Genomic DNA, 19,885 nt, shown 5'->3' on the forward strand with positions numbered 1-19,885 from the left:
TTGATGCTTCCTTCAGCCGGTCGTTATTTGCTGTGACCATTGAGCCCACAAGGAGTACAGGTCAGTGCTTCATTGGCTCACACGAGCAAAAAAATCAATCCATGAACGTTTCTTCGTGGAATGATCCAGGTATGAACAATTGAACATACATAGCGGGGCACTCGATCAGGTATATCTTCAGGTTTTATTTACAAGGGCTGACGAACAGTGCACTCTGAAACGCCTCCTCCATACATGTTCAGTTCACCCACTATAAATACCTTGCTGATTCAGGAGTTGCCAATGCCAAATACGAATTCTAGCCTTGAGTATCTAGCTACATCCAAACGGGGCGTCAAGGAATTTGCTTCCAGAACATGTGGTTTATAGTTACCAATTCATTATAAATACCTTGCTAATTCATGTGATGAATAGGACTATACTCCCTCCATAAAGAAATATAAGAGCAATTAGATCATTATTTTAATGATCTAAACGCTTTTATATTTTCTTACGGAGTGAGTACTATTGATGGATCACTTATTTTCACTTACAAGAGTAACTAAATACTCTCTACGCGGATGAAGTGAGAATAAAATAAATCCCCCTAAGCACCAACAAAAACTCACCTAGTCCAAAATAAACACAAGTATTGCTTTCATCGTTGAACTCAATTCAAACTGTTTTTCTCTCAAGAAGCATATTAAGTGACCACTCCTTCGATATAAGGCTAGAGGCAAAGACATTAAACTGCATCCTGAAGGGGGGAGAGGTACAAGCCAGAACTGACAGACAATGGAGCACGACGCTGACTAAGGAAAACCGGTCGTGAAGATCACGATTTGCTCGGATGATCACAGATCACATTGCACACTATGTCCTCTCATCTTCACAGTCTGGAGTGCTCGAATTGTCGGAGTACCCGTAATAACAAGAACAGTTGCAGCAATCGTCATCATCCCATTCGAGCGTCATGGTTTTGATCCTGGCGAATTTTGCCCGCAGGGCACGCTCCTCCTCGTCGTCGATCTCGAAACAATCGCACACTGAAAGAACCTCCAGAACACGGCAGCCCTCGAGGACGGTGGTCAGGTCTTCGAGGGTGATGTCAGTGTTGCCAAGTTCAAGGGAACGCAGCTCCAGCAGAGGCGATTGTTTCATAGCACTGGCGATATGTTTGCTGAAGACGTTGTGGCAGGATACAAGCCGAAGGGTTCTAAGTAAGGGCGAGCTGCAAACAGTAGGGCGATGTACGTTTTAGTGGTATATACTGAATGTGGAAATATTGTTTTAGCATGAAGTGTAGTAATTTGTAGTTAACAAAATTTCGAGAAGAAATACTAATAAGTATAACAATGAAAGAAAAAAACAACACCTTTCTAGGATAGACTTGATGAGCTCATCGGTGACAAAGTGCTTCCCGGCGAACACCCTGAGCTGTCCGCCGGAACGGTGCACGGCGGCCTTCGCCATCGCGCGCAGGACAGCATCGTCCTTCAGGAACAAGACCTCGTGCTTGTCCATGTCGATGGCTCGCCACACGTCCGGCAGCTTCGCGGCCTCGAGCCACGAGCGGCACACGAGACCGGCGCCCATGAGGACTTCGACGGCGCCGGCCCGGGTGAAGATCGAAGAGAGAGCGTCAAAGGGCAGCAGCGACCAGTCCCTGGCCAGCGGCGGCGCATCGTCCATCGATAATGATAGGTCAATCTTGTTTTCCATTTTTTTTGTGAGATAGATCGATCTCCTAGGACCGGGGACGTCGGGGTCCTGAAAACCAATTTATAGACGGTATATGGGCCTCATCTTTTCTTTAGGGCAAAACACACTGTATGCTTTATAAAGGCGGCCGGCCCAAAGACTTCTCTTTTTTTCGAACCGGGCTTTCTCCCCTTTCCATTACTTTCATAACGAAAATACAATGTTTCGAGACGAGAACCAGAAAGAGAGGGAAAGGGAAAAAAGCGAGTTCGGGACCCCAAAGACTTCTCCTGGCCGGCGGCGGCGCCGCATCATCTCTCCTTGGCCTTTTGGTTGAAGCTGAGTCCTTACTCTTTTCTGCGATGGATAAAGCCGGGTCGTCGCCCTTCTTCTCAGCTGGCTTCTCCTGCCCATCATCCTTGGTCTTGGGGGCTTCATCTTTGCCGGCTCCATCAGCATCTTTCTGACCGATTTCTGCATCATCAGCATCAGCTTCAGTCACTTGGTCATTTTGTCAAAGGATTAAAGCCAACTCCTCAACCCGCCACCCATCACCATTCTCACCTTGAATGTTCGATCTAGGAGGAGCCGGGATTGATGGTGTACTAGAGTTCGGTGGTGCGGATCGGGTTGGAGAAGTCACACTTTGATACTTAGAGCAAGCACAATAGTATAGCCAGCTGCTGGCTATAAGCCATTGTCGTCATCTATAGCCCATCTTATAGCCAACATGTACATCGTAAAAGTGTATTACTTTTTTTATTATATGGTCCACCTTTCATACTCACAAAAGGCCTAGGAGCACGTGTTATAGCTGGTTCTCAGTTAAGAGCCCGCTTACCTTCTCTCTCCTTTTTGCTTTCCTCTAACTAAACAAAAATATATTAGTTTATTTCTTATAGCCAGCTGATTCAGCTCTGTTGTACTTGCTCTTAGAGCAAGTACAAAAGGATGACGTAGGCGGGTTGTAAGACTTAAAATAATATATTTGTGATGAGTTGGAAGAGGGAGAAGAAGAGAGAAAAGAGATGCGAGCTACAAACTAACAGCCGGCTGTAACACGTGCTTCTAGACACTTTGTGAGAGAGGATGGTAGGACTTGTATCAATAAAGTAGTACTCATTTACATCTACCTATTGCACTTGCGGGTTATAATTTTGGCTGTAGATGACGTGTCGACATCATATAGCCAGCAGCTGGCTGTACTATTAACCATGCTCTTAGTCACAAGATTAATTGTTTGAGGATTTGACGGCTCAACGCGCACGTTACGAGCATCATACCTATGTTGAAACTTGGATAAGTCCAGAGAAGCTACAATGGTGGTGACGAAACTCTGGGTCTCCTTATTCACCCTGATAAAAGTCGGCTTCCTTAAACACAGAGTTTTCAACATTATACTGAGGGAACCCGCTAGCAAGCAGACCCGACTTCATCTCTGGATGATAAGCTTTTGCCAAAGCCATAACACGCATAGCTCCTTTGCGGCAAGCAGATGGCTTCAGTTCCTGGATCCATTCCAGCACAGTTGAAAGTTCCTTCAACATCTCACTCAGCCTTTGTGGCGGCTGGCTCTAGTCTCGAACAGTCTTGATAGCCTATGCACCTCCAATGTACAACTGACGTGTTAGCGCATACAAAGCTTGCAGTTTCTTGACAGGAGTCTCCCGGTTGAGTTCATTACGTTTACCTGTGGAAAGAAAGACTTAGCAGAGCATGCAAGCGTCAGAGTTCATGTGCAAAGGAGCAACTTACCACCCATGATCTTGTTCAGAAGGCCCTTAAGATCTGGAAACTCTCCTTCAATAGCACTGAGTTTCTTCTCCGGGTCTCTGCTCGCTGAGTCCAAACTTCCCCATGTTCTAAGAATTCCGAGTTTGCACTTTCAAAATCATGAGCAACTTGCGGGCAGATTCTTGGAACTCACGATCGAGCCTGTTGCTCAGCCTTCTAACGTTTTCCGGCTTCAGCAGCAAGCGGCTCCTTTAGCTTGGCAATCTCTTGCCCTGCCTGGGCTGCATATTTCTACAAGTACAAATCTGAAAGTTAGTTCACAATAGAGAACCCCGGGTCATCGCGGGAAAGCCAACCCGGCGCTTGGGGCCTACATATGTTCAAAGTTTTTTCTTGCAAAACTGTCATCAAAATTACAAAGGAAAAGCTACGAGCTGCTATGAGAACAACAACCCGACGTTTGGGGGCTACAACATGTCAATTTGGAAGAACACATTTTCAAATACGAACAATGAGTCCAAGGTCATTGCAAGCAAGACAACCTGACACTTGAGGGCTATGATATTTCAAGCTTGCTTGTAAAAACGGTAAGTCCTAGGTTGCCGCGGGTAAGGCAACCTGGCACTTGAGGGCTACATAGTTTGAAGCCACAAACCTACAAGACTAAGCAAAAAGTCCCGAACTAGTGCAGGCATGCAACCTCGCACTTGGGGGCTTCACAGTTAATATGTAGCACCAAGTCATCACGATGTGATCAACTCAGAGAGCTTGGGGGCTACAGGTAATATGGTACTCCCTCCGTTCTTAAATATAAGACCTTTTAGAGATTACATTATGAATTACATACGAATGTACATAGACATATTTTAAAGTATAGATTCACTCATTCTGCTTCGTATGTAGTCTTTTAATTAAATATCTAAAAGGTCTTATATTTTGAAACGAAGGGAGTATAAAGAAATGAATGTACCTCATGATTTCTCCTCATAAGAGCCACTAGTCCACCTTCACGCTCTCTATTTTCACCGACCATGGCCTCATATTCTTGCTGAAGATTTGCAATGCTCATCTCCTCTAAGAGTTCCATATGTGGCTCAGAAGCTAGCTCTTGATGCAAAGTCGGCTTCACCTTAGCATTCAACATGGCTAGGACGTTGGGGGTACTGGGAGGTGTGTTCTATTATTCAGAAAGGAATTGGACTTCATTATCTTGGGCTTGGTATATCACAGGAGAAGCCGGTTTTCCCAAAGCCGGGTCTCTCTCCTCAACCTCATCAACGGCAGGCTCTAAGACATTTGGGTTAGTGAAACCCGGGTCGTCCAAAGCCGGGTCCTCTGTCGCAGTTTCCTTGGTGGCTGAAGCCACCATATCTACATCAGTATTGGCCGTAGAAGTGGATCCCGACATTTCCTTCAACACTGCCTTAGCTCTTGTCAAAATAGAACAAATCAATGAGAACAAGGACAAGTGGTATGAAACAACAATTGATAGAACTTACCTAATATTGATGGGAAAGTCGTCGGTTGGCATTTGAATGTTGGATGCATTGGATGACGACGAGGTAGAATGGTAAGAAGAATTCATTTTGTTGGATCCTTCAGATCCCTCGTCTTGCCAGCCAAAGGTTGAGATGCTGTTGGAATTAGCTGGACCTTGCGAAGCCGACGATGGGAAGGCTACAGGATGATACCTTTCTCAAGTGGCTCCTCTTAGCTAGAGCTTCGGGTCCTTCGTTTCTTGCTTTCAGTCTGCTTTTGTTTTCTCAGTGAGACTAATATGCGTGCATGGGGCTGTATCGCTAGGGATTCTGTTGGTGAGGTAACTTTTGCATCTGCCGGCAAATTGTCAAGTACTCTTTCTGTTTTTAAATATAAGACATTTTAAAGATTTGACTATAAACCACATATGGATGTATATAGACATATTCTAAAGTATAGGTTCACTCATTTTGTTTCGTATGTAGTCTATAGTAAAAAATTTAAAATGTCTTATATTTAGAAACAAGGGAGTATTAGCGAAGCGATCGATGCTAAAGCATTGTCTCTCATGAAAGCTATACACATGGCGGTGAGTTTCGGTATGGGGCGTGTGATTTTCAACACGGGCTGTCTGCCCCTATTCCAAGCAGTGTGCTCCACAAGGGAGATAAAGTTTCTTCTGTGAATGTGTTTCATCGACTACAAAGTTACTTTTAATTATCTTCATGTGATTGTAATGTGCATGCCTACATTCTTAAAAATAAATACCTACATTCAAAAACTTTAACCCAGGTTACAACTAGACCAAATGACTCACCTTTCTTGAAAGGGTTAATGAAGATAAAGGTGACCTTTTTCCAGCGGGTGAAGTTTGTAGTGGGTGATGGTGGCTCAACAAGATTCTGGGAGGATACTTGGCTTGGAGACACACCTTTAGCACTACAATACCCCATGCTCTATAATATTGCACAACGTAAGGAGGACTATATATGTGATCTCGCTACTACAATCGGTACCTCTTAACATACAGTTCAGGCGAGCTTTAGTGGGAGCACGCTGGAATGCATGGTTGCATCTGGTAAGAAGACTTATGCAGGTACAGTTAACTGACCAGACAGATAGTGTTCGTTGGATATTGGCTGCTAATGGGGTATTCTCAGTAAAGTTCATGTACGCGAAACTCATAAACACCGGACCTTTATCCAGATCATTACATATTTAAAATATCAAAGTGCCGCTCGGGATTAAAAAATGTATGTGGTTTATACACAAAGGTGTGGTATTAACCAAAGATAACTTAATAAAATGAAGATGGAGAGGCAGGTCGAATTGTTGCTATTGTGAGCAGAATGAAACAATAAGACACCTCATTCTTGATTGCCCACTTGCAAAACTACTATGACGCACCATTCATACCGCTTTTAACGTTACCCCCACCTATATGTATTAACTCACTATTTACAACTTGGCTCAATGAAGGGGACGTTGAAATAGTGAAACTTATCAGGATTGGGATTTGCGCGTTATTTTGGGCTATATGGAATACCAGGAACGACATGATTTTTAATGGCAAGAACTTCAACAACTTTTTACATGTTATCTTCCGAGCGACGTCTTGGATCTGTACGTGGTCGTTAGTCATGCGGCCTCCAGAGAGCTTATGGATATTGGGTGCAACCGATGAAAGATGGTCGCACGGGTTATCTTCAACCGATTTGGATGGCATGCTACTAATAGGCTAGGTGTATAGGCATCGTAGTCTACTTTTAGCTATCACTAGTGCAAAACGGGCCTTTGGCCGGGACCCTTTAGTCCCGGCCTGCCTCTGGGCCGGAACTAAAGTCCCGGCCACGTCGCCCCAATTCTCAATGCCTCCCTCGAGGCTTTAGTCCCGGTTCGTGTCCCAAACCGGGACTAAAGGGCTACGCGGTGGGCAGCCCGCATGTGCGCCACCTTTAGTCCCGGTTTGTGTCTCAAACCGGGACTAAAGTCCTCTGCCTATATATAGCACAGCCCCCCTCTCCCCTCTTCTTTGCATTTTTCTTGGATGGAAGAGTGTGGGTGTGTGCTAGCTCTCCATTTTTTTTGGATGCACTAGAGGTGTTTGTTGAAATGTGTGTTAGAGCGATGCCACTTCAGTTCACCGAACACAACTACGATATGAGATGTCCGAGCCACGCTTAAACCTCTTCCTCTTTATTTCTACTTATTCTATAAGGTTAGCAACTATATTTCCTCGTTTAGACGTGCGGTACTAATTTTTAGGATCGTGATTGTATTTGATATACTGTCGTATAACACAGATGAGCCATCCATGGATGTACGGTGATCGACGCACAACCGCTTACAGAGAAGGCGTGCATTCTTTTCGAGATGCAGCCGATGCGAACAAGCATGATGGTGGCTATATGTTTTGTCCATGTGTTGAATGTCGGAATGAGAACGATTACACTTCCTCAAGAGTCATTCAGAGCCACCTACTTCGGTCCGGTTTTATGTCGGGCTATAATGTTTGGACCAAGCACGGAGAAAGAGGGGTTATAATGGAAGACAACGATGAAGAAGAAGAGAACGATGATGACAACTACCGATCTATGTTCCCTGAGTATGCTGATACCGTAATGGAAGACAATGAAGAAGAAGATCAGGATGAATAACGGGAACCAGATGAGCCCGCTGATGATCTTGGCCGGGTCATTTCTGATGCACGGCGAGGTTGCGACACAGAAAAGGAGAGGTTGCAGTTCGAGCAGATGTTATAGGACCACAAAAAATTGTTGTACCCAACTTGTGAAGATGGCCAGAAGAAGCTGGGTAGCACACTGGAATTGCTGAAGTGGAAGGCAGAGACCGGTGTGACTGACTCGTCATTCTAAAAGTTGCTGGTACTAATGAAGAAGATGCTTCCAAGAAAGAACGAATTGCCCGCCAGCACGTACGAAGCAAAGAAGCTTGTCTGCCCTCTAGGATTAGACGTGCAGAAGATACATGCATGCCCTAATGACTGCAACATCTACCGCGTTGAGAAGTACGAGAATATGGATAAATGCCCGGTATGCACTGCATTGCGTATAAGATCAGAAAAGATGACCCTGGTGATATTGAGGGCGAGCCACCTAGGAAGAGGGTTTCTGCCAAGGCGATGTGGTATGCTCCTATAATACCACGGTTGAAACGTCTGTTCAGAAATAAAGATCATGCGAAGTTGTTGCGATGGCACATGGAAGATCGTATGAAAGATGATAAGTTGAGGCACACCGCTGATGGTCGGCAGTGGAGAAAAATCGAGAGAGAGTTCCCGAGATTTGCACCTGACGCGAGGAACTTATGGTTAGGTCTGAGTACAGATGGCATGAATCCTTTTGGGGAGCAGAGTTGCAGTCACAGCACCTGGCCCGTTACTCTATGTATCTACAACCTTCCTCCTTGGTTGTGCATGAAGCGGAAGTTCATTATGATGCCAGTGCTTATCCAAGGTCCAAAGAAACCCGGTAACGATATTGATGTGTACCTAAGGCCATTAGTTGATGAACTTTTACAGCTGTGAGCCGAACCAGGTGTACGTGTGTGGGACGAGCACAAACAAGAGGAATTTGACCTTCGAGCGTTGCTTTTCGTAACCATCAATGATTGGCCTTCTCTTAGTAACATTTCAGGACAGTCAAACAAGGGATACAATGCATGCACGCACTGTTTGGATCAGACAGAAAGTATATATCTGGACAAATGTAGGAAGAATGTGTATCCATACAATCGTTGTTTTCTTCCGCCCAAGCATCACTTAAAGAAAAAAGGCAAGCATTTCAATGGCAAGGCAGAACCCCGGGGGAAGCATGTCATCCGTACTGGTGCTGAAGTATTTGATATGGTCAAAGATTTAAAAGTAATCTTTGGAAAGGGTCCTGGCAGCCAACCTGTTCCTAACGGCCCTGATAAGCGCGTACCCATGTGGAAGAAGAAATCTATATTTTGGGAGCTACCCTACTGGGAAGTCCATGAGGTCCGCTCGGAAATCGACGTGATGCACCTGACGAAGAATCTCTGCGTGAATATTCTAGGCTTCCTGGGCTTGTATGGGAAGTCAAAAGATACACCGGAAGCACGGGAGGACCAGGAACGTCATAAAGGAAGAGATGGCATGCATCCAGAGCAGTTTCAAGGGCGTGCCAGCTACGCTCTTACTAAGGAAGAGAAGGAAATCTTCTTTGAAGTCCTTTTCAGTATCAAGGTCCCGACTGGCTTCTCGTCGAATATAAAGGGAATCGTAAATATGAAAGACAAAAAATTCCAAAACCTAAAGTCTCATGACTGCCACGTGCTTATGACGCAATTGCTTCCGGTTGCATTGAGGGGAATTCTACCGGAAAATGTTCGCCTGGCAATTGTGAAGGTATGTGCATTCCTCAATGCAATTTCTCAGAAGGTAATCGATCGAGAAAGTCTATCAGGGTTACAGATTGATGTGGTCCAATGTCTGGTCAGCTTTGAGTTGTTGTTCCCACCATCCTTCTTCAATATAATGACACACCTCCTAGTTCACCTAGTCGAAGAGATTAGAATTCTCGGTCCTGTGTTTCTACACAATATGTTCCCCTTCGAGAGGTTCATGGGAGTCTTAAAGAAATATGTTTGTAACCGTGCTAGGCCAGAAGGAAGCATCTCCAAGGGCTATGGAACAGAGGAGGTCATTGAGTTTTGTGTGGACTTTCTTCCTGACCTTAAGCCGATTGGTGTTCCTGAATCTTGGTATGAGGGTAGGCTGACAGGAAAAGGCACACTAGGAAGGAAAGCAAAAGTATGTATGGACGGGCATTCTTTCTCTCAAGCACACTACACAGTTCTACACAATTCCACCATGGTGGCTCCGTATATCGTGAGACACAAGAATATTCTACGCTCCGAAAACCCGGGGAAGGCTGACTCTTGGATTAAAGGGGAACACGAGAAGACTTTCGGCAGTTGGTTGCAGACACATCTCATGAATGACGACACCGTTGGAGATCAGTTGTACTGTTTGGCCAGGCCACCATCTTCGACTATATGTACTTTCCAAGGGTATGAGATAAATGGGAATACATTTTACACGGTTGCCCAAGATAAAAAGAGCACCAACCAAAATAGTGGTGTCCGTTTTGATGCAACAGACGAGAATGGGCACTGTTTGGAAACATATTACGGGTACATAGAGGAGATATGGGAACTTGACTATGGACCTACTTTTAAGATCCCTTTGTTTCGGTGCAAATGGGTGAAGCTGACAGGAGGCGGGGTAGTTGTAGACCAAAAGTACGACATGACAACAGTGGATCTCAACAATCTTGCGTACATGGACGAACCATTTGTCCTAGCCAATGATGTCGCTCAGGTTTTCTATGTGAAGGACATGTCTACAAAAACGAGAAAAAGAAATCAGCAAAAGAAGATATCGTCCGATGAGCCAAAACGCCACATAGTTCTTTCAGGGAAAAGAAACATCGTGGGAGTAGATGACAAGACAGACATGTCAGAAGATTATAATAAGTTTCATGAAATTGCCCTTCAAATTGAAAACTAACGCAAACATCCTACTGAATGATGAAGATTCTCCATGGCTACGACCCAGAAGAAAACGGAAATAATAGATAGGAATATTGGTGCAATAATGTAATACAAAAAGTTTTGTGATGTGCCTTTGAATGGTGCATTTTGAACACACAAAAAGTATGGAGTTCAAATAAGTTCAAAAAAATGAAATCCCTTTGTAAGAGATGAGTTCTCGTTCGAAACGCTGATACTTCGAGAGAGATTGTCCGTTTTGTACACGAAGTGCATCCAGTTTTTGTCGTAGCCCTCTCAACTTTTTAACACATGCTATGTGGGTGAAATTATGATAGCATGCCAACTTTCAACATTTTCAGAGTTCATTTGTAGTGCTTTTCAATTTCAGGGTCAACTAGCTCAAAAAAATATGTAAATGCACGAAGAATACCAAATGAAGTCAGAAATTGTTGAAATTTTGTGATGTGCCTTTGAATGGTGCATTTTTAACACACAAAAAGTATGGAGTTCAAATAAGTTCAAAAAAATGAAATCCCTTTGTAAGAGATGTGTTCTCGTTCGAAACGCTCATAGTTCGAGAGAGATTGTCCGTTTTGTACACGAAGTGCATCCAGTTTTTGTCGTAACCCTCTCAACTTTTTAACACATGCTATGTGGGTGAAATGATGATAGCATGCCAACTTTCAACATTTTCAGAGTTCATTTGTAGTGCTTTTCAATTTCAGGGTCAACTAGCTCAAAAAAAATAAGTAAATGCACGAAGAATACAAAATGAAGTCAGAAATTGTTGAAATTTTGTGATGTGCCTTTTATTTGGTGCATTTTGAACACACAAAAAGTATGGAGTTCAAATAAGTTCAAAAAAATGAAATCCCTTTGTAAGAGATGAGTTCTCGTTCGAAACGCTCATACTTCGAGAGAGATTGTCCGTTTTGTACACGAAGTGCATCCAGTTTTTGTCGTAGCCCTCTCAACTTTTTAACACATGCTATGTGGGTGAAATTATGATAGCATGCCAACTTTCAACATTTTCAGAGTTCATTTGTAGTGCTTTTCAATTTCAGGGTCAACTAGCTCAAAAAAAATAAGTAAATGCACGAAGAATATCAAATGAAGTCAGAAATTGTTGAAAATTTGTGATGTGCCTTTGAATGGTGCATTTTGAACACACAAAAAGTATGGAGTTCAAATAAGTTCAAAAAAATGAAATCCCTTTGTAAGAGATGAGTTCTGTTCGAAACCCTGATACTTTGAGAGAGATTGTCCGTTTTGTACACGAAGTGCATCCAGTTTTTGTCGTAGCCCTCTCAACTTTTTAACACATGCTATGTGGGTGAAATGATGATAGCATGCCAACTTTCAACATTTTCAGAGTTCATTTGTAGTGCTTTTCAATTTCAGGGTCAACTAGCTCAAAAAAAATTAATAGTTTGGATAGTCAAAATAATTACTTTTGAAAATAGAAAATAGTTTTGCATTATTTATTCAATTTCAAACACTTTTCATTATCATAGTTTTGTCAAATTCTCAAATATGCAAAAAGAATTTTAATAAACATAGTTTTTAATTGAAAATAACAAAATAGTTAATAGTTTGGATAGTCAAAATAATTACTTTTGAAATAGAAAATAGTTTTGCATTATTTATTCAATTTCAAACACTTTTCATTATCATAGTTTTGTCAAATTCTCAAATATGCAAAAACAATTTTAATAAACATAGTTTTTAATTGAAAATAACAAAATAGTTAATAGTTTGGATAGTCAAAATAATTATTTATTCTATTTCAAACACTTTTCATTATCATAGTTTTTGTCAAATTCTCAAATATGCAAAAAGAATTTTAATAAACATAGTTTTTAATTGAAAATAACAAAATAGTTAATAGTTTGGATAGTCAAAATAATTACTTTTGAAAATAGAAAATAGTTTTGAATTATTTATTCAATTTCAAACACTTTTCATTATCATAGTTTGTCAAATTCTCAAATATGCAAAAAGAATTTTAATAAAACATAGTTTTAATTGAAAATAGAAAAAAATTGAAACTATATGAGAATTTGTAAAGAAAATTAAACCTAAATTCAAAGTGACCTCACTTTGAATTCAGGTTTAATTTTCTCTACAATTTCAAATATAATTTCAATTTTTTTTACAGTTAGTTTAAGCCCGTAAGCCTGGTTTAGAGAGGAGCTCGATGGAGTAGCTGCGACGGGGCTTATAAACAAGTGTTAGTCCCCCTCGCTGAGCGAGGTGGGACTAAACTTATCGTGCAGCCGAGGAGGGGCTTTAGTCCCGGTGCGTGACTCCAACCGGGACTAAAGACCCCCTTTAGTCCCGGTTGGAGCTCCGCACCGGGACTAAAGGCCCCTGCTTCCCGCCTTCTGGTCTGCCCAAAAAGAGGCCTTTAGTCCCGGGTCATGGCTCCACCCGGGACTAAAGGGGGTCTTTAGTCCTCGTTCGAGCCACGAACCGGGACTAAAGATCCACCTATATAAGCGGGAGTTAGAAAAATTCCAACCCAAATCGTTCGTTTCTCTTCTTCTTCCTCTCGTTCTCCTGCCCGGCGCGGCACACCGACGACCTCGACGACGCCGTCAAGCTGCCCGCCGTCCCCCTCGCCGCCGCCTGCCGTCCTCCTCGCCGTTGCCGTCGTCCTCCTCGCCGCGCGCCGCCGTCCTGCTCGCCGCGCGCCGTCGACACCTCCGGCCGGTAAGCCCCCCGCCCCCTCCTCCCCAACACTCCGGCCAGTAGAATAAAAGAAGAAAAAGGAGAAGAAAGGAAGAAAAAGGAGAAGAAAGGAAGAAAAAGGAGAAGAAAAGAAGAAAAAGGGAAGGAGAAGAAAAGAAGAAAAAGGAGAAGAAAAGAAGAAAAATGAGAAGAAAAGAAGAAAAAGGAGAAGAAAAGAAGAAAAAGAGAAGAAAGGAAGAAAAAGGAGAAGAAAGGAAGAAAAAGGAGAAGAAAAGAAGAAAAAGGGAAGAAAAGAAGAAAAGGATTTTTTTTGTCATTTAATTCCTATTGTTATTAGGTTTGTGCTAGATTATTAGGGTTAGTAATATTTAGAATTATGAAAAAAGGAAAATAAGAAGAGGAGGAGAAGAAAATAAGAAAAAGGAGAATAAGAAGAGGAGGAGAGGAGAAGAAGAGGAAAAATAGAAGAAGAGGAGAAGTAGAAGAAGAGAAAAAATTAGAAGAGGAGGAGAGGAGAAGTAGAAGAAGAGAAGAGGAGAAGTAGTAGAAGAAGAGGAGAAGTAGAAGTAGAAGAAGAAGTAGAACAAGAGGAGAAATAGAAGAAGAGGAAAAATTAGTTTAGGGTTACAAGAAGAAGAAATATTTTTTTGTCATTTAATTTTGCTATTGTATAGTGTATATGCTTAAGTGTTAATAGTGTTTCTTAGATTATTGCTTAATAGCAAATTTTGCTATTGTATATGCTTAAGTGTTAATAGTTTAATTTTGCTATTGTATATGCTTAAGTGTTAATAGTTTATTTTTAGCAAGAAAATTAGTAGAACTAGTTTATTTTTTTTAGTTCATTTTACGATGTCTATCCCGCATCCTCGTCGTCGACTCGGCGGAGGACACCTGCTTGATGAGAGGGGCCCTGTCCGGGACTGGGCTCCGCCCGGCTGGTATTGGGAGGTGCTACCTTCCGGGGGGCGTAGGTTGGTGAGGAGCCAGCCCGTCATTGACCCGATCCTTGTTTGGTGGCGGTCGCGTGGGCCAGTGAGGGTGCCGAGGCTTCCGGACACCGCGGAGGTGGTACGTCACCGTGTCAGCGAGGAGGATGAGCATGTCTGTCGCTACATGGTTGCGTTGGAGGGCAGGTTCGAGCATACGTGGCAGGTTCTTCGGGGATCTCACTGGAGCTATGATCCTGTGATGGTTCCTTCTCTTTGGGTGTCCACCGCCCGTGTCGATACCCGTCGGGCCCTACGGTTCTAGATGTATCAGTGATGCTATATGTATGATAGTATTCGAGGAGTATTAGTGATAATATTCGACGATGTACGGACAAAAGAGATGATGTATTTGCTTATAATTGAATGCATGCTAATTTGAATACTACTTTATTTTACGATTTGGTTTTGCTTATTGAATGCTCAAATTGGAAAAGTACTCCTACTTTGAATACTATGCAGAAATCTAGGAGTCCCGGGTGGAGCCACGACCCGGGACTAAAGTTGTTTTGGAACGGAGTTCCTGATAGAATAATTCTTTTTTGGTACAAAGGTTAAGAGAATCTGTTAGACATATTTTAGAGTTTAGGTTCTAGCCAAGACCCAGGACTAAAGGTTCTCCTATATAAAACGACACTTCGAAGTTTCCAACCCCTCTTATATAGTTTGTTAGTTTATTAGTTAATCAAATGTCCGTTTTTTGCAGAACTATGGATCCACATATCAGGAACCTCGAAGAGGAAGAACTTCTCGAAGATATAATCCAAGATGGCCCCGACGTTGAACCAGCTGAATCTCCGTCGTCATATCTAAAACCCTCCGGATATGGAACGGAGGTCGACCGACACGAAGATGAAGCCGATGGGGCAGGAGATAGGTCCAATGACGGAGAAGGTGATAGCTCCACTGATGGAGAAGCCGGTGGACAAGCCGGTGAAGAAATAATAAAGTCCGGCGAGGTATACATATGAAGTTCGACAATCACTTGTAATATGTGAAAAATATTGGAGATAGCTCTATATTGTATACATATACATTCATTTGACGAATGTTTCTCCCTCTTAGGCCTCCACATCGAGCAAAGCTATGAAACGAGGCCCGACTAGAAAGTTGGATGCACGGACGCATTACACCTTTGAGGTGATATTGCCTACGGGCGAACCCAAGCTTCCTAAGAATGCTGCTGACACATCCAAGAAGCAATGCGGAGTTCTCGTTAGGGATCACGTCCCGATCAGCGTTCGGGAGTGGGAAAAGCGCAAAGGGGCAGCCGATAGTGACTATGTCGCCGAAAGGTACAAAGATAATCTTTGGAATGATCTCATGTCACATTTCAACCTGCCAGAATGTGAGAATGAAGACGCCGCAGACAAACTGAGGGCCAAAGTCAAGCAGTGGACTCTAAAGAAGATGGTCGAACTGTTCCGTAGCTGGAAGAAGAAGCTATGGAAAAACTATCTGAAGACAAAGAAAGTGCCAGTATTCGAGGGGTATCTAGCCAAGCAGGCGAATCACTGGAAGGCATTTCAAGAGTACAAGGAGTCAGAAGATGCCCAGGCATTATCAGAAAAGAACAAGATAAATGCCGACAAGAAGAAATATCACCACAAGCTGGGGCCAGGGGGCTATGAGACTGCCATCCCAAAGTGGGATAAGAAAGAGCAAGATCTGCTAGCTAAAGGCATCGTACCTGAACCACTCCGTGATGAGTGGGAATTGAGAGCAAGAAATTGGTTCCTTGCGCATGGTGGTTCGTACGACGAAGAAACAGGGGACCTCATCTGCAGTGACGGACTTAGGATACCCAGGGAGAATTGGAAAAGGATAGTGAAAGAAATTAAGGAGGGAAAAAGAAAGTTCACTGCAGATAGAGAGAAAGATTTTCTCACACTGGTCCTCGGCAATGACGAACATGGAGGACGAACGCGAGGCTTCGGTCCTTCTTACCCGTGGTGGCTTGGGTTTGCCAGAGACCAAGACACTTACAGAAGCCGAGAGAGAGCAAAGAAGCGGCAGCAGGATGAGGAGAATGACAAGTTCAACCAGTTGCTTGCCAGGATTAACGAGCAACAGAAGCAGATTGATGAGCTTAGAGGAGTAGCGCGCCAGGAAGATCCTGCACTTGATATTACCGGCGCCCCATCTAAGCGGAAAAGTAGCGTGGCTGAATCTGAGGCCCCGCCCGACGATGCACGAAGAATGATAGAGGGCGGTCCCGGCTACCCCGTGGATGGAATCAAGGAGTCAACATCATGTGAACTCCATCAGAAATTCAAGAACATATCCATGAAGGTGGCCGTCGGACAAGCTTTACCTTCTGGCCCTGATGCACGCTGGCATGGCCGTGAGATTCCAACTGGCTTTGCTAAAGTCGGGGTGGATGAAATCATGGCGGGGTTTCATGATATGGAGCTCGACATAGCTGGACCCGAAGATGAGAGGACACTCGGAGAAGTACTGGGTGGAGTCATCCTATGGGACAAGAACTACATCAAGCTTCCAGGCTCGGCCCCAAGGACAACACCGCCTCCGAGTCGTCGCAGGTCACCTACACCTCCATTACCTCCAAGCCCTCCACATGACGTCGGCCAGCACAACACGAGTCCATCTCGATCACCGCCGTCGGACTTGGGTCGTCCGTTTCCGCCGCCGCCCGCTCCGGATACTAAGCGGAAGCGTGCCAGCAAGAACGCTCCGCCGACGATTTCTAAGCGACGGAGCCCCCAAAGCGCAAACGGTCGCCCCTCCCAAAGGTACCTCATGCTAATCTTCCTATCAGACCTTATGATTGTACCCCCGAGGAAAACGCCAGGATAGCAAAGGAACATCATGATGCGCAGATGAAAAAGAAGGAACCCGAGCCCCGCCCGGAATACACTGAGAAGCAAATAGCATTTGCAAAATACTTCACGACCCTTCAATCACAGTATGACTTACACCATAAGCCTGATGACTATACACGCACATTGCAGAAGGAAGTGAAAAAGAGCAGATCACGTGCAAGTGCAAGTGGGAGCAAATCAAGTTCAACTACAAGCAAGAAAAAATCAAACGTTCCTCAGCTTGGACAACATGCCAAACAGTCGATCCCACCCCTCAGGGTGTTAACCGAGAATGTCCCCCCTCCGGTGCAGGGGCAAGATTTGGAATTAGCAAAGAAGTGGGCGGCTGAATGGGGTATCCCGGTTGAAGACATTCTGGCTTCCCAAGACGACAGGTTACCCAAGGCTGTGGTAGCCCCTAAGCCACAGTTTGTCATGGGAGCGCCTTTGGTCAGCAAAGATGATCTCCCAACAAATATGCGTTACTTGCATACATGGTACTTAAGTGAATCAAAGAATGGGAGAACGATGATCGTGGTGAGTGTCCCACGGGAGTACTACGGCCACCCCGAAGAAATCCATATCGACTTTGACGAGCTCTTCCAGATGTACAATGGCGACGCCCTCGACAAATCGCTTATGAGTTGCTATTGTATGTAAGTTTTTCAATTCGTTGTCTACATATAACTTGTTTAGTTATTTCAATTCATTATCTATATATAACTTGTACTCTATTATGCAGAATGAAGATTCTGGATTGTAAAAGTAGGAACATCCTAAATATTGGGTTTATTGACCCAGATAAAATACATATAGCGACGCTAACTGATAAACCCAAGGAGACGGAGGAAAACCTTCTAAGGTTTCTAACAGATCAAAATTTCTGTGACCACATACTGTTTCCATACAACTTCAGGTGAGGGTCTTTACTCTGTTATGTCCATTCACTTATAAGTGTAATTGATAAGTTACTGACACATATATAATTATATACATGTGCAGCTTCCATTGGATTCTGTTGGACATTCAAATTGATAAGGGAAGAGTTGATGCCTTCGACCCATTATCGAGACCCTTGGAACAGTTCCAAAGCCTGCAGGACATGCTCCAAGGGTAATTTCAATCATTCTTGCGCTCTATCAGTCTCTTTCGATGATTTTCTGATATATCAATTAATGAAAAACTTAGCAAATCATTATCCTTGTCGGGCAGGGTTTGGAAGCGGTTCAAGTGCGTGACTCCCGGTATCGAGCCTGAGAAGCTGACCTTTAGAGCGGCTCAGGTAAGTAGTAGTATGATATACTTCTATTTTCAATACATTTATGATGCTAGATTATTATTTTGATTATATATATTCTATTCTCGTAAAGTGCGACCAGCAGCCACGGGGAACGCATCTATGCGGATACTATGTTTGCGAGACCATTCGCACGTTTACCTCTGAGCACAAGGATCACAGATTCGACGTAAGCAATGAACATTCACACCTCTATTTTTACCCGTCATTCTTTGTTATCATGATTGATATTCATATTCATCTCCTCTTCTTATATAGTACACGGCCATGAGGACGAAGGTCCTACCAGAGCAACGCGCGATTGCTGTTGCAGAGGAGCTTGCGACCTTTCTGAGGACGGAAGCTATAGATGACAAAGGACGATTTAGTGTAGCTAGGGGCCATTACTGATGTTCGTCCATGTAATCGAATAGACGGGCTCTAGTCCCGATAATTCAGATCTCCATATAATTGTATATACATGCTCGCTTGTAAGATAAGTTAATCTTATATATATATATGCATAATTATTTATATTTAAATTATATGAAAACTAATTCCCGAACATCAAACGAGGCATCACATTAATCTCCCGAACACCTAAACCCTAAAACCCAAAAACCCAAAAATAATTTCATTCAAAAAAAAAACCAAAAATAAACAAAATCTGAAACTCTTTAGTCCCGGTCCGTGTAACGAACCGGGACTAAAGGGCCTGCCCCTGAGGGCGCTACGAGGCGCCCACGTGGAGCATCTTTAGTCCCGGCTTGGAACAGGGCCGGGACTAAAGGTTAGGCCTTTAGTCCCGCCCCTTTAGTCCCGGTTGGTGAACCGGGACTAAAGCCCCTTACGGGCCGGGGCTAAAGGCCCCGTCCCCACTAGTGTATGCTGGATGTGGCTTTTTTTCTACATATCATATTTGTTTTCATATTTAGTTAAGCTGCAGAGCTTTGTGGACGTGAGACACTATTTTGAACTACTTTAAATAATACTCCCTCCGTTCCTAAATATAAGTAGTTTTAAAGATTTTATTAAAGGACTACACATACGGATGTACATAGACATATTTTAGAACGTAGATTCATTTATTTTGCTTCGTATGTGGTCCATTAGTACAATCTCTAAAAAGACCTATGTTTAGAAACAGAGAGAGTATTACTTCATGCATGAATTGATGTAGAGGACGGGGCTCATTTCCTCCTTCTCAAAAAAAAAAAGTGCATGGCGATAGATTAGTCACGAAAGCCAGTGTGTTTGGCTAACCGGTTTACCTGGTGATGTAATTGGTGATGTGGCTGGCGATTTAGTCGCGCCCACTAGTTAATGAAATGCACGGTGTTTCACATCGAAAAAAATCAAAGCTGCCACTCATACAACATCCAGTGTCCGACTTTGGTACGAGCAAGCATTCCAGCGGCCCTCAACCTTTCAGTCCCACACATGTGTGGCTAAGTTATTGCTCCTCTAGTAGATGTTTTAAAACTATATCCTCCCCTCGGGCGACGCTAGAAGACCTCGAAGCCCTAGCCGCCAGAGCGCTTCCCTCCTTCCTCGGCCGCCGCTGCCGCCGGCAAGGGCCGCGGTGGCGGCGGGCCCTGCGCCTTAGAGCCAGGGCGGGTGGTGCCGCGGAGCCCCAGCGAGGCGGAGGGGCCGTCGCGCGCGGGGAAGATGGGGGC

The 19,885-nt window shown here is 43.8% G+C and overlaps 1 protein-coding gene across 1 annotated transcript; it reads right to left on the reverse strand.

Annotated features, from left to right (window-relative positions):
• Positions 1 to 829: 829 nt before the first annotated feature.
• On the reverse strand, positions 830 to 4,558 carry LOC123397336. Its single transcript, XM_045091923.1, has 7 exons — positions 4,385 to 4,558; positions 3,636 to 3,705; positions 3,436 to 3,519; positions 3,287 to 3,370; positions 1,976 to 2,154; positions 1,355 to 1,749; positions 830 to 1,210 (listed from the first exon to the last, which is right to left on the reverse strand). Exons 1-7 carry the CDS (start codon positions 4,556 to 4,558, stop codon positions 853 to 855), a joined length of 1,344 nt encoding a protein of 447 aa, XP_044947858.1. The 3' UTR covers positions 830 to 852.
• Positions 4,559 to 19,885: the final 15,327 nt, after the last annotated feature.

The sequence above is a fragment of the Hordeum vulgare genome, chromosome 5H (assembly GCF_904849725.1).
Source record: "Hordeum vulgare subsp. vulgare chromosome 5H, MorexV3_pseudomolecules_assembly, whole genome shotgun sequence".
Lineage (NCBI taxonomy): Eukaryota > Viridiplantae > Streptophyta > Magnoliopsida > Poales > Poaceae > Hordeum > Hordeum vulgare.